This window comes from Heteronotia binoei, chromosome 21, assembly GCF_032191835.1.
Source record: "Heteronotia binoei isolate CCM8104 ecotype False Entrance Well chromosome 21, APGP_CSIRO_Hbin_v1, whole genome shotgun sequence".
In the NCBI taxonomy this organism is placed as follows: domain Eukaryota; kingdom Metazoa; phylum Chordata; class Lepidosauria; order Squamata; family Gekkonidae; genus Heteronotia; species Heteronotia binoei.
The window spans coordinates 95,065,479-95,081,510 of record NC_083243.1 but is presented as its reverse complement, the minus strand read 5'-3'; the positions used below and the strand labels follow the sequence as shown (position 1 = coordinate 95,081,510).

The following is a 16,032-nucleotide window of genomic DNA, read 5'->3' as shown; positions in this document are numbered from 1 at the left end:
TGATGACAGGCATTGAGTGAAATTTACTAATGATCTTATTTTTGCCTATCTCTATGTTTGCTGATGATGCTGCACTCGTCTCCCACTCGGTATCAGCTCTGCAGCATATGACGTCCTGCTTTGCAGAGGCTGCCAAGCTATTCGGTCTAGAAGTTAGTCTGAAGAAGACAGAAGTTCTCCACCAGCCTGCACCCCAGGAAGATTATCACCCTCCCTGCATAACTGTGGGTGAATCAGTTCTGAAGACAGTCCAGCAGTTCAGCTACCTGGGGTGCATCATCTCCTCAGATGCTAAGATCGACAAGGAGATTGACAATAGACTGGCAAAGGCAAACCGTGCCTTTGGCCGACTGCACAAAAGAGTGTGGAGCAACAAGCATCTGAAAAAAGGCACAAAGATCAATGTTTACAAAGCGGTTGTGATGACAACCCTCATCTACGGCTCCGAATCGTGGGTTTTATACCGTAATCACCTGCGACTCCTTGAGCGCTTTCATCAGCGCTGCCTTCGCACCATCCTCAACATCCACTGGAGTGACTTTGTGACCAACACTGAAGTTCTCAAGCAGGCGGAGGTTACCAGCATCGAGGCACTGCTGTTGAAGACGCAGCTGCGCTGGGCAGGGCATATTTCTAGGATGGAAAACCACCGCCTTCCGAAGATTGCCCTGTATGGCGAACTCTCCACCAGCCATCGAAATAGAGGGGCACCAAAGAAGAGGTACAAGGACTCCTTGAAGAAATCCCTTGGCACCTGTCGCATCAACCATCACCAGTGGTCTGACCTAGCCTCAGATCGCAAAGCATGGAGGCACACCATCCACCAGGCTGTCTCTTCTTTTGAGAACGCACGCATAGCTGGTCTTGAGGACAAAAGGAGATTGAGGAAGAATCGCACTGCTACAGCACCAACCCTAAATCAGACTTTTCCCTGCAGCCACTGTGGCCGGACCTGCCTGTCCCGCATTGGTCTTGTCAGCCACCAGCGAGCCTGCAGCAGACGTGGACTATTGCACCCTTCTTAAATCTTCGTTCGCGAAGCCAAGCCGAGAAAAGAGAAAAAAGAGAGATTTTCTGGTGCATTCGCTACTACTCCCAATTAGATGTCATCTGCAAATTTAAATAGTAGTTGTTCCACCCCCTCATCCAGATCATTTATAAAAACACTGAAAAGTACTGGGCCCAGAACCGAGCCCTGTGGCACCCCACTGGGTACCTCCTTCCAATCAGGTGAAATGCCATTGAAAACTACTCTTTGGATGTGGTTCTGCAACCAGTTCCCTATCATTAGGGTTTGTAGAATCTTTCGGGCTCAAGTGCCGTGTTCTACTGGAGAAAGTTTTTCTTCCAGACGTTTCGTTCTCAGCTGCGGAGAACATCCTCAGTGGCGTTGCAGCCAGAGCAGGAAAGGAAGAAGGCATTCTCTATTACTGCTCCATTACTGTGGAACCAACTCCCTGAGGAGGTGAGGGCCCTACGATGTTTAGAGGGATTCCGTAGGGCCTGTAAGACCCACCTTTTCAAGATGGCCTTCAACTAGCGAAAAACTGTGACAAATCTAGATATGCTGCTAGAAATGCTTTTATTCTTGAAATGTTTTTACTTCTGAAATTTATTGAAACCTGTTTTAATGCCATACTGTTATGTTAATTTTAATACTCTGTACTTGTTTTAACTATTTTATAAGTATAATTGATGTAATGTGTGTTTTATGTTGTGAGCCGCCCTGAGCCTGCCCCGGCGGGGAGGGCGGGATAGAAATAAAAAATTATTATTATTATATTATTGTATTTTCATCCACCAATCTTGGTACCCAGCTCTGCAAAACACCCTACAGACTATAAACTGCAGAAAGTCACAGAACAACCTACAGACTATAAACTGCAGAAAGTCACAGAACAATCAGCACAGTCAACAACCATCTTCCTTATCTTCACACCCCTTCCAACCCTCCCAGCAATTAACATAGAACAATGGCCACATTCAAAAGCCAGTTTCCTTATCACTACCCTTCCAGGAAGCCCCACCAAACAATGGACACATCCACAAGCCAATTGCCCTTTCACCACACCCCCTCCAGCCTAGAAATAGCAGCTCTCCAGCAGCCCTGGCCCCACTCAATGCACAGCAGCCAAGAAGGTCAGAGTGCCTGCTCCGGCTGCAACGCCACTGAGGATGTTCTCCGCAGCTGAGAACGAAACGTCTGGAAGAAAAACTTTCTCCAGTAGAACACGGCACTTGAGCCCGAAAGATTCTACAAACCCTAATGATGTTACCAGCCGTGAAAACCTGAAATCTTTGAGTTCCCTATCCACCTAACTATCCTAGAGTTCAGACCATAGTCTTCCAGCTTACCTATCAATTTGCCCAAAGTGATGGCATACAACCCCAAAACTATGAATGATTTAGCCTAAGGGCTTTATATAAAGATTGCAAAGTATGACTGATAGGATTGTGCCATACTGATAGGATAGGAACCACACAGGACAGGTTCCACTGATGAAAACTGATCCCCAGTGGCAGTTCTTTGGGTCCAGGTATAAATAATGATATGAACCAGTCCAGTGCGCATAACCCATGATGTCTACTTCTGCCTCTAGACACCTCAACAAGATGGTATGGTCCACTGTGTCAAAAATGGCAGATAAATCCAAAAGGAGCACCAGGGGAGCCTAAACTCTGTCTAGATAATCAAAGCCAGCAGAGTAGTCTCTGTCTGATCTGAAACCAGACTGAAGACCTGGAGTTGGTCTGCTACTGCTCTCTCAATCACTTTGCCTAGGAAGGACAGATGTTGACAAACTCCTGGGATCTATGTAGACCACTACTTGTGCCCTGGATTGTTGCCCATCCTGGCTTCTAATGCATGCAAAAAACACAACAATGAATCCTTAGTATTTTTTATAAATCAATCCCTAACTCAGGGATTTTCCCTCAGCCACTCAAAGAGGGTTACTAAAAAACCCCACCCTGATGATGGGTTTGTGTGAATTAGAAGTAGGTTGGTGAGCGAAGGGAAGGTGAAGGTATGAGAGTTGCCAGGAGGATGGAAATAGGAAAAAGTGTGGAGAGAGGAGATAGAGGGGGAAATGAGGTGCCCCCTTGAGGGTTCCCTACCATGCAACTGGGCCCAGCCTTGTGGCTAGCACCATACAGTGAATGCTGAAGATGGGGGCCGATAAAGTTAGGTTGGTTGATGGGTGGGAAGGAGAAAAGGAAACAGGATAAGGCGAGAAGTTACAGAGGCTTTCTGGGAAAGAAAAGAGGAAATGATATGGGAAGGGTAAATGCCACTCCCACAAATCCTTGTGGGTTCCCTGACATTTGGGTTAGACTGGTTCTGCTTTGTGAATCTTGATCATTCAGTCATTTTTATTCCTCTATCACTTTGCATTACATACCAGTATAATCTGAACTGTAGTCATTTTACACTTTACTAAAACGTGTAGCTAATTGTGCATGCTTTGGCATCTCGCTTGGTGTAGCTTTCTCAAGAGGAAGTGGGACAGGAGGGAGTGGGGCTGTTATCTGGTAGCCATGGCATTGTCTGGCTTTTGCCAGACAACTTTGAGTGTCCAGGGCAAACCTTATGCTGTGCACCTAACCCTGGGAACCTAATGACAGGGGCTGGCTTTAACTTGCGCACCTTTTTGCATGGTATAATATTGGTTCTGTTTGTGACTTATTCTGTTCCCAGCAATGGCTTCATAGCACAAAGGTCCATAGCTCTGTATTGATTCTGAATAAATAACTTATCATTTCTATATGTGCTGTGTTGATTAGAATTGATAACTGGCAAAACCTCGCACTATACACTACAAGCAATATAATAAAACAAATTTCAAAAGCAATGCATTTCTTTATTCTAAAATATTTATATCACACTTTTCTGTGTGTAAGACATCCAAGATTTATAATTAATAACATAAATTAGCAATGAAAATTAAACACAAAGCCCCTTTATAAAATCCAAGTAATGAGAAAAGCAACAAGCATTATAAAATACAAAATGAAAGCATTATGTGGACAAACAATTTCTATTTTGGATTTTGGTCAAATGAATGGAAAAACAAGTCAGAGCTGTTTATTGATACTAGTGAGCTTTGAATTAGTATTTAGGGCATTGCAATTTAGTTCTGAATGTCTGTTTTTTTATGTTGTCTCTTGCTAGGTAATAACCCATGTCTTTCTCTGATTTGCACTATGTGTCTGAACCTGATAGTGACAAAGGGATTCATAACTGTCCAGCAGCATTTGTCTAACAAAAAAAAAGTAGTGGAAGGGGAAAAAAATAATAACCTAGAAATATCATAAAAAATCTTGTTGCTTGTTGGAGCAGAAGACAGTGTGTTTATTATATTAAAAACAGTACCAACAAAGTGTCTGCACATAATTAAGCTAAGCCTGTTCAATTTTGTGTCCAGAACAGAAAAGAAACTCTGTGATTAGAAAAATAAAACTGCCAAATTAAGTGGAGTTCAACAAAGACTTGGAATGCCATTTGTATTACAAGTAAGGTTGTTAGAAGTTCTCTGGAGGAAGCTTGACTTATAATTTAGCAGTTGGCATATTCGTTGTTTTTAAATGGAGCCCGTGCTTTGAAGTGCTAAAGAAGCTCCCCAATTAGTCAATGGATTTTGGTTACTGGGGTGAAGGTACCTGTGGAGAATCTTTGCTTCCATCAAGAATAAGCATGAAACTGTTCATTAATTTTCACACAGAAGGCTCGCTAAGCTGCTGTCCTAGGGGAATGCTTTCATGATCTCTGGAGGGTTTGAAACATTTGCCAAGTTTGAAAGGAGCATAGGGACAGGCACGGATAATCAGATATTGCTTAAGAGATCTTTTATTGTGATTCTGCTGTTCATTTTTAAAATTAATTTTATTATATAGTTTGCATGTTGCACTTTAGTAGTATCTTAGAGGGGCACTTTCAAATGGTCATGAAACCTGATATTGCTGACTTCTAAGATCAGTCCGGAAGGAAACAAGAAACTACATTAGGTACTGCAAGACCTTATGAAATACCATTGCCTTAAAGTGTTCATAGCTCAGATATTAAAGCTTTGTAATACAGCAAGAGCCTCCGGAAGAAAAATTGTCAGGTTATCAGATGACTTGCATTTCAAAGGTGTTTTCCTGAATTATGAATATCACAGCTGTACAGAACTTAGAGGATGTATTTCATTTTGGACGGTTTAGTTCTATAGATACATTTTCCAACTTCAAAAAATGTGGTTTATTTTGAAATGTTGGTTTGAAATGAACCACAAGGTGATTATTGTCTACTCTGACCAGCAGCAGCTCTCCAGTGTCCCAGAGAGTGGTCAAATACTACTTGATCCATATACACTGGAAGTAGTGGGGATTTAGTCTGGAACTTTCTACATACAAAATACATGCTCTGTCACTGAGCAAAGACCCCAACCCTAACCCAGAGCAAAACAAATAATCTTAAAGGAAAAATATGCCGAAAAATAAAAACATAGTATGTCAACTTAGATGTAACGGGAAGAACAGTGGATTGGATCCTGTTTAATGTGAGTTTTAGGGGTGCTTGTGAAAACAAACTTCCCAAGCTTCCTCCTGTTACTTCAGCCTGCAGTGCCCTTCAACATTTTCTTCTGGGCAGGGCTGGCCCTTCCACTAGGCAAGCTAGGTGGTTGCCTAGGGCACCGAGAGGCAGGGGGCGGCAAATTGGGCTCTCCCCCCCCCGCTGGTGCCCCAGGCAAGCGCTTAGCTTGCCTCCCTCCCCCCTTCCCGCTGCTGCCACCGCTAGCCCCCTCCGGGCTGCCGCTGCCCACCCCCCCGGCATGGTGTCCCACCTGCCCCTGGCACTCCGTTCGCCTGCCTGCTGCAGCTAAAACTGGCAGCGCTCCGCTCGCTCACTCTATTCTCCATCCTCGCTGGTTAAAAATAAGCTAAGCTGGCTTCACAGCTCGCACCTGCGTGTTTTGTCTCCAAAACACGCAGGCACGAGCTGTGAAGCTGGCTAAGCTTACTTTTAGCCGGCGAGGAGGGGGAAGGGAGCGAGCGAGTGGAGCGCCAGGGGGCGGGTGGGACACTGTGTAGGGTGCGGGCAGGGGAGCGAGAGGGGAGGGGGTGCAGCCATGGGGGGTGCTTTGGGGGGGCACCAGGCAGCAAGTCTGCCTAGGGCACCCTAGGGCGTCGGGCCGGCCCTGCCTCTGGGGGTCAGTGGACCCCAGGAACAGTATGCAGGGCAGACTGAGATGAGAAGTCAGTGAAAAAGACCTCTTTTCTACCGGTAAAGGTACCTTCCAACAGCAGGACACATAATAATCCAGGCCAGTATTAAGACAGGGGACTTAATGTTAGTTAAGGTATGTTGTTTACTTTCAGATGTTCCTTCTTTTTTTGGCCCTGTTTTTTGCCCTCACCTGGATAGCCCAGGCTAGCTCAATTTCATCAGATTTCAGCAGCTAAGCAGGATTGGCCCTAGCCAGTATTTGGATGGGAGACCTCCAAGGACTACCAGAGACATGATATGGAGACAGGCAATGGCAAATAGTGATTGACATAAATGGACTAACAAACTAAAGTTCTTCATGAATTTTGGCCTGTTTTTATTATCTTTATTTTGTATGTCACCTCAGGCAGGTTGCTGGAGAGATGGCATAAAAATGTTCTGAATAAACTAAAAATTGTTTCAAAATCTGGGTAGAAATTTAATTGCCATAACTCAGTCATCTAAAGCTACCAGCCTGCTATACAGATTTTTCAGATTCTTTAAGTATGTTTTCTGCTTTTGAGATATAAGAAAAACTCCAAATTGCAGAAAAAGAACAGAAACAGCTGAAAGGCTGGGAGCTCTCTGCCACTTAGCTGTTTGGTTTAAATGGCTCAGAGCTATTTAAACCACTGCTGCTTTCTGCTCTCTGTGGCTTTCAGCAGTGAGCAGATAATGGGCTTAAGTGGCCCTGCTTTCTGCTTCCTGTAAAAAGCCGTGGGGAGCAGAAAGCAGGATTTAAAGGGAAAGGGCGATTTCCCAGGAAATCTTCCTTCTCTTCCTTTCTGCTGGCTGGGGCTTGCTGCAGCTCGCAGAAAGGTGGGGGGGGAAGTCCCTTCCAGGGAGATCCACTCCCTTTCTGCTGGCCACTTTATTTCGGGCTGTCTTCTGCAATTAAATTTGTGGCATGACTGTGCTATCCCCTCTGTAGGAAAGGATTTGAAAGCTATACCTTGTGCAGCAACAGAAGCTGCTTGCTGGGAGGATGATATAAAAACTTAGTGAAATAAATAGATAAATTTAAAGTAGATTTTATTCTAGCCTTCTTCTGACATTGTCTCTTACCTTGGAACTGAGACTGAATCTCTTCTGAATATGGAGGTTTCTTTTATTCACCAAGGCTAATAGTCATTGATGAACTTCTACTCCATCAATCTGTCTAACCCATCTATTTTAACCCTCTTTTAAACCTACTGGCAGTGAAGTCCACAACTGAATTCCTTGTTGAGTAACTTTTTACCTTTCATGAATCTGTTGTCCATCAACATCAGGTTACCTTGAGTTCTACTATTATGGGAGAGGGAGAAAAAATTCCTTCAATCCACTTCCACCACGTGCATAATTTGAAAACTTCTGTCAGGTTCTCTTCTTAGCTTTCTTTTTTCTAAACTAAAAAAACTTGGACTCTTCCCAATAAGGAAAGGCACACAGAACTTTTTGGTTGCCCTTTTTCTACTTTTTCCAGTTCTGCAACATCTTGTTTGTGATATGGTGACCAGAACTGTACACAGTATTCCAAATGAGGTCATACAATGGCCCTGCCATTTTATTCTCAGTCCTTTTACCGGTAGAATAATTTTGCTGAGAGTTGATACCTACTGGAGTCAAAAAGCAACACATTCATCATTAACTGTTTGGCATTTACTAAACTGAATCAGTGCTGGTTAATTCTTCCAACATAACATCCATATGTTACCATTTCAAGGCATACCATTTACCTTTTATTAAGGACCGCTGTGCTGGCATAAATTATACCAAGAACATAACCAAAGACTCCCTATGATTGTCTGCAGTGCTGGTCCTAGGGCACGTAGCGCCCTAGGCAGGCTCCCTGCCTGGTGCCCCCCTGGCTCCACCATCTCTCCCTCCTTCTGCAGCGCCACAATGCAGCACTGCACTCCGTCCCCCCCCCCCCATCAGAGCGCACCATGACGAGGCTTGGCCCTACCAGCTTTGACGCAGCCGGCATCTGATCCTTCTTTGAACAGAGCACTGGAGGAGGCTTCTCCCCCCTGCTTCCCAGAACTGGAAGTGAGGGAAAGCAAAGCCTCCTCCAGCACTCTGTTCAAAGAAGGATGAGATGCTGGCCATGCCATAGCCGGTAGGGCTGAGCCTGTTGTGGTGTGCTCCTCTGATTGCGCCAGAGGAGGTGGGCAGAGCACAGCGTGCAGCACTGCAGATGGGAAGGGAGGGGTGGGCGGTGGTGGTGGCGGCAGGGGCGGGAGGAGAGGCAGGCAAACTAGGCGTTTGTCATGGGCAACAGGAGGGGGAAGCCCAATTTGGCATCCCCTTCCCAGCGCCTTAGGCAACCGCCTAGTTTATCTAGTGGGCAAGCCAGCCCGGATTGTCTGTAGGATGACCCAGGATTATTCCCCTCAACTGCAAAATCTGGGAGTGGTATTTTTTTGGCATAAACACACTGATTCAAATTTTAGCGTTAATGTGATATACTCCAAATTGTTCCTGTGTATCAGGTACTGTTCCTATTTTCTTGTACCTTTTTTGTTTGTCTTAAAGATTCCACTAGATTTGAACTTTGTTCTGCTCCTTCAGACTAACATGTTATGTATGTTATGTATGCATCTTGCCTATGAAAAAGTGCTTATAAATAAATATATACATATAAACACCAAAACAGTTGTCAGTGCACAGCCTTCCATTTCACACACTGCAGCTGCCAAGATATATTTTGAACTGTTAACATAGTACAGAGCTAATGGGTTATGCAGTCTGTTAGCAGAAGGCACTGATGGTCAAGGATTTTTCTTACATTCTCCTCCATCATGCATTTAGGGTTGCAGGTGTGTTTTGGAAAATACCTGGAGACTTTGGAAGTGGATCCAGGAGATTGTGGGGTTTGGGGAGGGGAGGGGCTTCAGCATGGTACAATGTCATAGAGTCCACCCTTCAAAGCAGCCATTTTCTCTGGGGGAAAGTTACCAAAAATCACTGGTCAACAGTAAATATTCACACTCTCAATGTGTGTACATGCATCTGACTTAGTGCAAATATAAGACAAAAAGACAAAGGAACAATAAGGTATGTGTACTCCCCCAAATCATACACTTCAAAATTTCTTCATAGGAAACAGCCTTATCCCAGTTCATAAATAAGTGCTGTAGGGTGGAGTCCTTAAAAGTTCCACTTGTGATGTTGTAATGAAGAGAAAAAGGAGGAACTGTATAGAAAGGAGGCCTCATGGTTTCACTTGTTTCATACTTCATAAGCCTCTTTTTTCACTGTTTTCTGGAGCCACAGTAACTATGTTTCTTACATGGATCAACACATGCTCTAAACTTCTGCTGCTGGCTCTCATACTGGGACATGAACACATGGGATTTAGGCGAGGTTCCTTGACATGTATGACCATTGTCTAGTTTGCTATCACTTGGCTGAGAAATACTCATTTTTTAAGGGAGGGAAATTATATCGGCTTTTATTGACCCCAGGGTGGCCTTTGACTTGATAAATTGCCCTAGATTGTGGAACAAACTTTGTCAAACTACCATGGACAAAAGGCTTCTATGACTTATTCAACGTTTATACTCAGGTTTGCCTGCTCAAGTATGATGTGGGTATGATGGGAATTTAATAAATCCATTTAATTTGGAAACGGAGTTTGTCAGAGATGCTTGCTGCTGCAAGCACCTTGCTTGTTTAATTTATATTTCAATGATATAGCATCAGTTTTTGATGATTACTGTCACCCACCAAAATTAGCTGAGATTGGTATACCTATTTTGTTTTATGTGATCATGCTGTGATTTTTTCTTGAACCAGGATTGGACTAAAAAGGGCCTTGCAGTCTTTCTCCAGTTATTGGAGAAGCCCAAAGTGATTAACTACCCAAAATCTAAGATCTTAGTTTTCAACAAGACCAGAAAATGGAACTCATCTCAATGGTCTATCAACAGTTCCAACACTGAATAAGTCAGGGCCTTCTCCTGTTTGGAGATTTTGTTCTCGACAGACCTGTCTTGGACCCCCCCCCCCCAATTTAGAGCAGCACTTAATAAAGCAAAACCTTGTGCAAATGTCATTATTAATTTTTTCCACCACAAGGGAGGGAAGTATATCCCCAGAGCAGTGCAAGCCTTTAGTTTGAAAGTGGTTCCCATCATTCTTTGTGGTTCAGCTATTCGGATTAAAGCTATCTCTGATAATATTGACCAACACTAGCCCAATTCTTAAGGAAAATATTGAATATTCCCTATTGTGTGTGAAACATTGTATTATGAGCAGATTTTGCATGTCCTTGGAAGAGAGAGCATGGCTTCTTGCCTTCAAAGTGAGATTAAAATGGCTCTTTGCTGAAGATGATTTGTTAGCTGCTTGAAATTGGGATACCCACAGATCAGCTTGGATGAAAGCCCTGGATGAGAAAATGATGGAAGTCAGAATGCTGATTGATAATATTTTTGAGATAGGCAAGACCAAAGCATTTTATTTTCTCTGATCAAAAAGCAAGTCCTTGAAATTGACCATGGTTGTTTGAACCTGAGAGCCCACGGAGTATTCTCACCCCCAAGGGTGGTATTCTAGCAGGAGCTTCTTTGCATATTAGGCCCCATACCCCTGATGTAGCCAATCCTCCAAGAGCTTACAAGGCTCTTTTTTGTAAGCTCTTGGAGGATTGGCTACATCAGGGGGGTGGGGCCTAATATGCAAAGGAGCTCCTGCTAGAATTCCACCTCTGCTCACCCCTGTTTTTTGGTGTATCTTACTCAAAGTTTAAACCCAACCCCCATATGTACTATCTTACCATCCCACATTATTGCAGAACTCTTTTGTTTGCAAGACAGGACATTGTACCTACAATGGTTTTGCAAGGGAGATTTTTGAATAGGCCCTCGCTGATAGAATCTGCCCTTGTGCCCTTAAGAGGATTGACACATCCTTTCGTGCTCTGCTGGAATGCAGATTTTTTGAGTTTATGAGGGATTACTATATTAAACCTTTATTCAACTAGTCATCCCCCACATACTCCAGAAACCCTGGCTTTTTTGCTCAGTGATGAGGATCCTAAGATCCAGGGCTTTTTTTGTAGCAGGAACTCCCATGCATATTAGGCCATACACACCGGATGTAGTTACTGTGACTCCAGAAAACAGTGAAAAAAGAGGCTGATGAAGTATGAAACATGGGTAGCCTTAGCCAAATCATAATCTCTCAGCTTTAACCCCACCCTTCACATCCCATGACATGGAGAAAACAACCAAGTTGCTACAAAGATTACTGAGTTTACAGGACTTTTATTACAGGACCTACTGTAAGCTCTTAGAAGATTGGCTACATCAGGGGTGTGTGGCCTAATATGCAAGGGAGTTCCTGCTACGAAAACCCCCCACTAAGATCACTCTAGCTATGGCAAACTTAGGCAGTATAATAAAAAGTATTATTAATTTATTTATTTATTACATTAAATTTCTATCCCACCCTCTCCGCAAGTGGACTCAGGGCAGCTAACAACATTCATTTCACAAGTTAAAACCAATAAAAAACCAATAAAATATATTTACAATTTAAAATTTTTAAAACCATTTCATGGTGCTGTATTGCTACAGTATACAATACAAGCTAGTTCTTTTTCCAGACAGTGATCACCTAGTACTCTATATGATGTCAGGTGGCAGCTCTCTCCCGGTTAGATATCAAAGAACTGTCGAAACAACTTGGTCTTGCAGGCCCTGTGGAAAGTGGAAAGATCCCGCAGGGCCCTTATGTCCTCCGAGAGAGCATTCCACAACTCTGGTGCTGCCACCGAGAAGGCCCTAGCTCGCGTTGAACGTAACCTAGCCTCCTTTGGTCCAGGGATGGACAATAGATTTTTTGTCCCTGAATGCAGTGCTCTCTGGGGAATATGTGAAGAAAGGCTGTCCCACAGATAGACAGGTCCCTGACCATAAAGGGCTTTAAAGGTCAATACCAACACCTTGAAGCGGACTCGGAACACAATAGGTAGCCAGTGCAGCTCTTTCAGCACTGGCTGAATGTGTTCCCATCGAGGGAGCCTCATTAACAGCCGCGCCAAAGCGTTCTGCACTAGCTGTAGTTTCCGAGTCAGCATCAGGGGTAGCCTCTTGAGTAGGGACATCACCCTGCCAACAAAAGTCCATATAGTCAAAGCTATGGTATTCCCGGTAGTAATGTATGGCTGTGAGAGTTGGACCATAAGGAAGGCTGAGTGCAGAAGAATAAATGCTTTTGAGCTGTGGTGCTGGAGAAGACGCTTGAGAGTCCCTTGGACTGCAAGAAGATCAAATCAGTCAACCCTAAGGGAAATCAACCCTGACTGTTCCCTGGAAGGTCAGATGCTGAAGCTCAAATACTTTGACCACCAAATGAGAAGGGAACACTCACTGGAGAAGACCCTGATGCTGGGAAAGATAGAAGGCAAAAGAAGGGGACAGCAAAAGATGAGATGGCTGGACAGCATTACTTATGTAACTAACATGAATTTGAGCAGACTTTAGAGGATGGTGGAAGACAGGAGGGCCTGACATGACTTTGTCCATGGGGTCACAAAGAGTCAGACTTGACTGTGTGACTGAACAGCAAGATCACGCTATCAATTGCAAAATTTGTCTCAGTCCTTTTAGCCCTTCATCAAAAGAATAAGAAATAATTGTTTTCTGCTGCTCAAGATTTGTGAATCAATGAGCTTCTGAGGGTACAAAAGGAAAGGAATAATGGAGACAATTGTGTTTTGCTTTTAAGACAGCAGATACAGCATACAGCCGTGGAGTAGAGTTTTCAGCATTGCACACAGGGGAAAGAATTTAGACAATGATCTTTGGTATAAGAATACCAAACTGTGCCTCAAATGTAAATGTAGCATTTATATGGTAATGTTCAAAGCAATTCTCAGTAATCTTTGTAGCAACTTGGTTGTTTTCTCCATATCGTGGGATGTGAAGAGTGGGGTTAAAGCTGAGAGATTATGATTTGGCTAAGGCTACCCATTTTATTTCTGGGGAGAGATTTAAACTTAGGGACTTTCCAGTTCACAATGCAGTCTCTTAACCACTGTGTTATCTTTGAGACAATCACCGCAATGTTTTTGGCAGTTAAAGTGGCAGATAACTATATAATGCAGGCTGGAAGCCATGACCCACATGCCTCAGGAATTCATCATAGTGCAGTAGATAAGATGGTGATCTTTATTTTTACCACCCTGGAGTTAGAAAGAGCACTTTCTGAACTTGCTAATATCTGCCAAGCCTCTTTTAACAAATATTTTACAGCAGTGTTCCTAGCTATGGAGTCCTTCAGACAAATTTATCTGAGTTCATGGTGGCTCAGTGGTAGAACATCTGCTTGGTAAGCAGAAGGTCCCAGGTTCAATCCCCAGCATCTCCAACTAAAAAGGGTCCAGGCAAACAGGTGTGAAAAACCTCAGCTTGAGACCCTGGAGAGCTGCTGCCAGTTTGAATACTGACTTTGATGGACTGATTCAGTATAAGGCAGCTTCATATATATTCATATCTCACTTACTGAAAGCCTGAAATCTATCATGTTCATTCTTATGAAGTCCCTCTAGAGAGTAAATTAATGTTAACTGTGAGTTAGCTTTGAGATTCCTCTTTAGAAGTTATAGAGTTATGGCTTTTGTATTGTTCTCCTAGCCACAGTATTTCTTTATTGGTTTTAACTTCCTGTTGCTGCAGCTAACTCTGATACTATAACTCTGTCTCTTTAGCTTTAACAGTGTGCATCAAGGAACTCATGTTTTGTTCCGCGAGTTCAGCTTTGTGCAAGCTACACCACACAACCGGGTATCTTTTCTAAGGACTTTCTGGCGGTGCTTCAGAGCAGTGGGCAAAAATGGAGGTGAGTCATTTTTTAAAAATCTAGTATTTTATTGTTCTCTTAGCACCTTGAACAGATCTGATGCCTAAAAGTTTTGTTCTTTAGAATTTTTGCATGAGTAGCTCAACTTTCCACTTGTTTTTTTAATGTCACTTTGCATCTGTGATGTAAGGAGGAGCCCATAGTCTTCAGTAATATGTACTGAGTAAATTGCTTGAAAGTATTAATAAAGACAGAATTGTTAAACTCATAGAAGAATGAGCCTTGAGGAAAAGAAATGAGCATGGCTTTTGTAAAGAAAAATTCTACCTCATCAACCTATTCAAATTTTTTAATGATGTCACAAGCATGCAGACAGGAGTGACCTGGTAGACATTTTATATTCATATTTCCAAAAAATGTTTCATAAGATGCCTCAGCAAAAGCTTTTCATAACAGTCATGAGATAAGAAGATATGTCCTTTCATGGTTTGGTAGCTGATTAAAAAATAGGAAGCAGAGAGTTAGAATAAATGAATTGTTTTCTTGGTGATGGGAGGGATGCTGTGGAGCCCTCCACGGCATCTACATTGGGATGGTTGCTGTTTAATTTAAACACAAACATATTGGAACTCAGGATGAACAACGAGGTAATGAAGTTTGCAAATGACACCAGATTATTCTGGTGGTGAAAATGCAAGGGCAGTTGTCACCTTGCCCCTCCCTCTGGGACTTAATCAAAGACCAGCAATTCTGTGGGGAGGGGGAGAACATGGCTCCTTCTAATGGTCTGCTTTGGTTCTGGGAAGGAAAATGGCAAGGCCCATCACTCTGTCTTTTTTGCAGTTTGTATTTGTTGTTTGTATTTATTAGCTACCTTAATTTTTTATTTTGGAAAAGAAAGGCATGATATACACAGGATGGATGGATGGAAAGATAAATAAATAAATAAGGAGATTGTGAGGCACTCCTAAATGACCTCTCCAAACTGGGGAATGAGCAGAAAAAATGACAGGTCAAATTTATTGTAAGTGCAAAGTGATGTAGGGGGGAGGAAAATCCTAAATTATCCAAACTGGCGGTGACAAACCAAGAAAAGACCTCAGGGATATAGTGAATAGCTCATTGAAAATCTTCATGCACACATAATACTTCTAGTTAGTTCACTGAAGGTGACCAAAACAAGATAGCCATTACCCGTGATTTCTTGTGTGATTCTTCTTGTCTTCCAAGACATATTGAGTCGTCTTTCAAGACATAATTTGCACTTCCCTGATTTTTGCAGATGTGATGAACTTCTGCTGTAATTTTGTATTTCTTTAGCTTTTGCTTTATGGATTAGATTTGTTGTAATATTGGATTGAGTTCTTTGATGTTTATATTCTCTGATAATACATTATATTTACAAATAATTCACACTTCGATTCAATCATATTGTGCTTTAATTATTTAGCATCTTATTACCATATATATATTTATGTAGTGGTGAAGAAGGCAAACTTTATGTTAGGGATTATTAGGAAAGGGACTGAAAATAAAATGGCTGATATTGTAATGACCCTGTATAGATCAATGGTGTGGTCATTTGGAATACTGTGTACAGTTCTGGTCACAGAGCTGAAGAAAGTATAGAGAGGTAACCAAGATGATTAGGGCGTTGGTGCACCTTCCCTATGAGGGAACTTTTTAAAAGAGATGACTATTTTAAAAGAGCTGAGACTTTTTAAAAGAGATGACTATGTGGGGACATGATAGACTAGATTTAAAAAAAATTATGCAAGGGGTGAAGAGAGTTGGCAAAGATAAATTTTTCTCCCTCTCCCAAAATACTAGAACTTGAGGACATTCAGTGAAGTCGATGCAGTAGATTCAGGACAGACAAAAGGAAATACAACAAGTGATTAAAATGTGGAATTTGCTACCAAAGAATGCAATGTTGGCACAAGAATAGACAGTTTTAAAAGGGGATTTGGTAGATTCATGGAGGATAGGTCCAT

The 16,032-nt window shown here is 42.6% G+C and overlaps 1 protein-coding gene across 1 annotated transcript in view; it reads left to right on the top strand.

The window, feature by feature from the left end:
• CSTPP1 (centriolar satellite-associated tubulin polyglutamylase complex regulator 1) overlaps window positions 1–16,032 on the top strand; it is a 299,503-nt gene that overhangs the window by 113,746 nt on the left and 169,725 nt on the right. Inside the window, exon 3 of the mRNA XM_060261685.1 lies at window positions 13,947–14,077. Coding sequence (XP_060117668.1) covers window positions 13,947–14,077 — 131 coding nt within the window. The remainder of the gene's footprint in view (window positions 1–13,946; window positions 14,078–16,032) is intronic.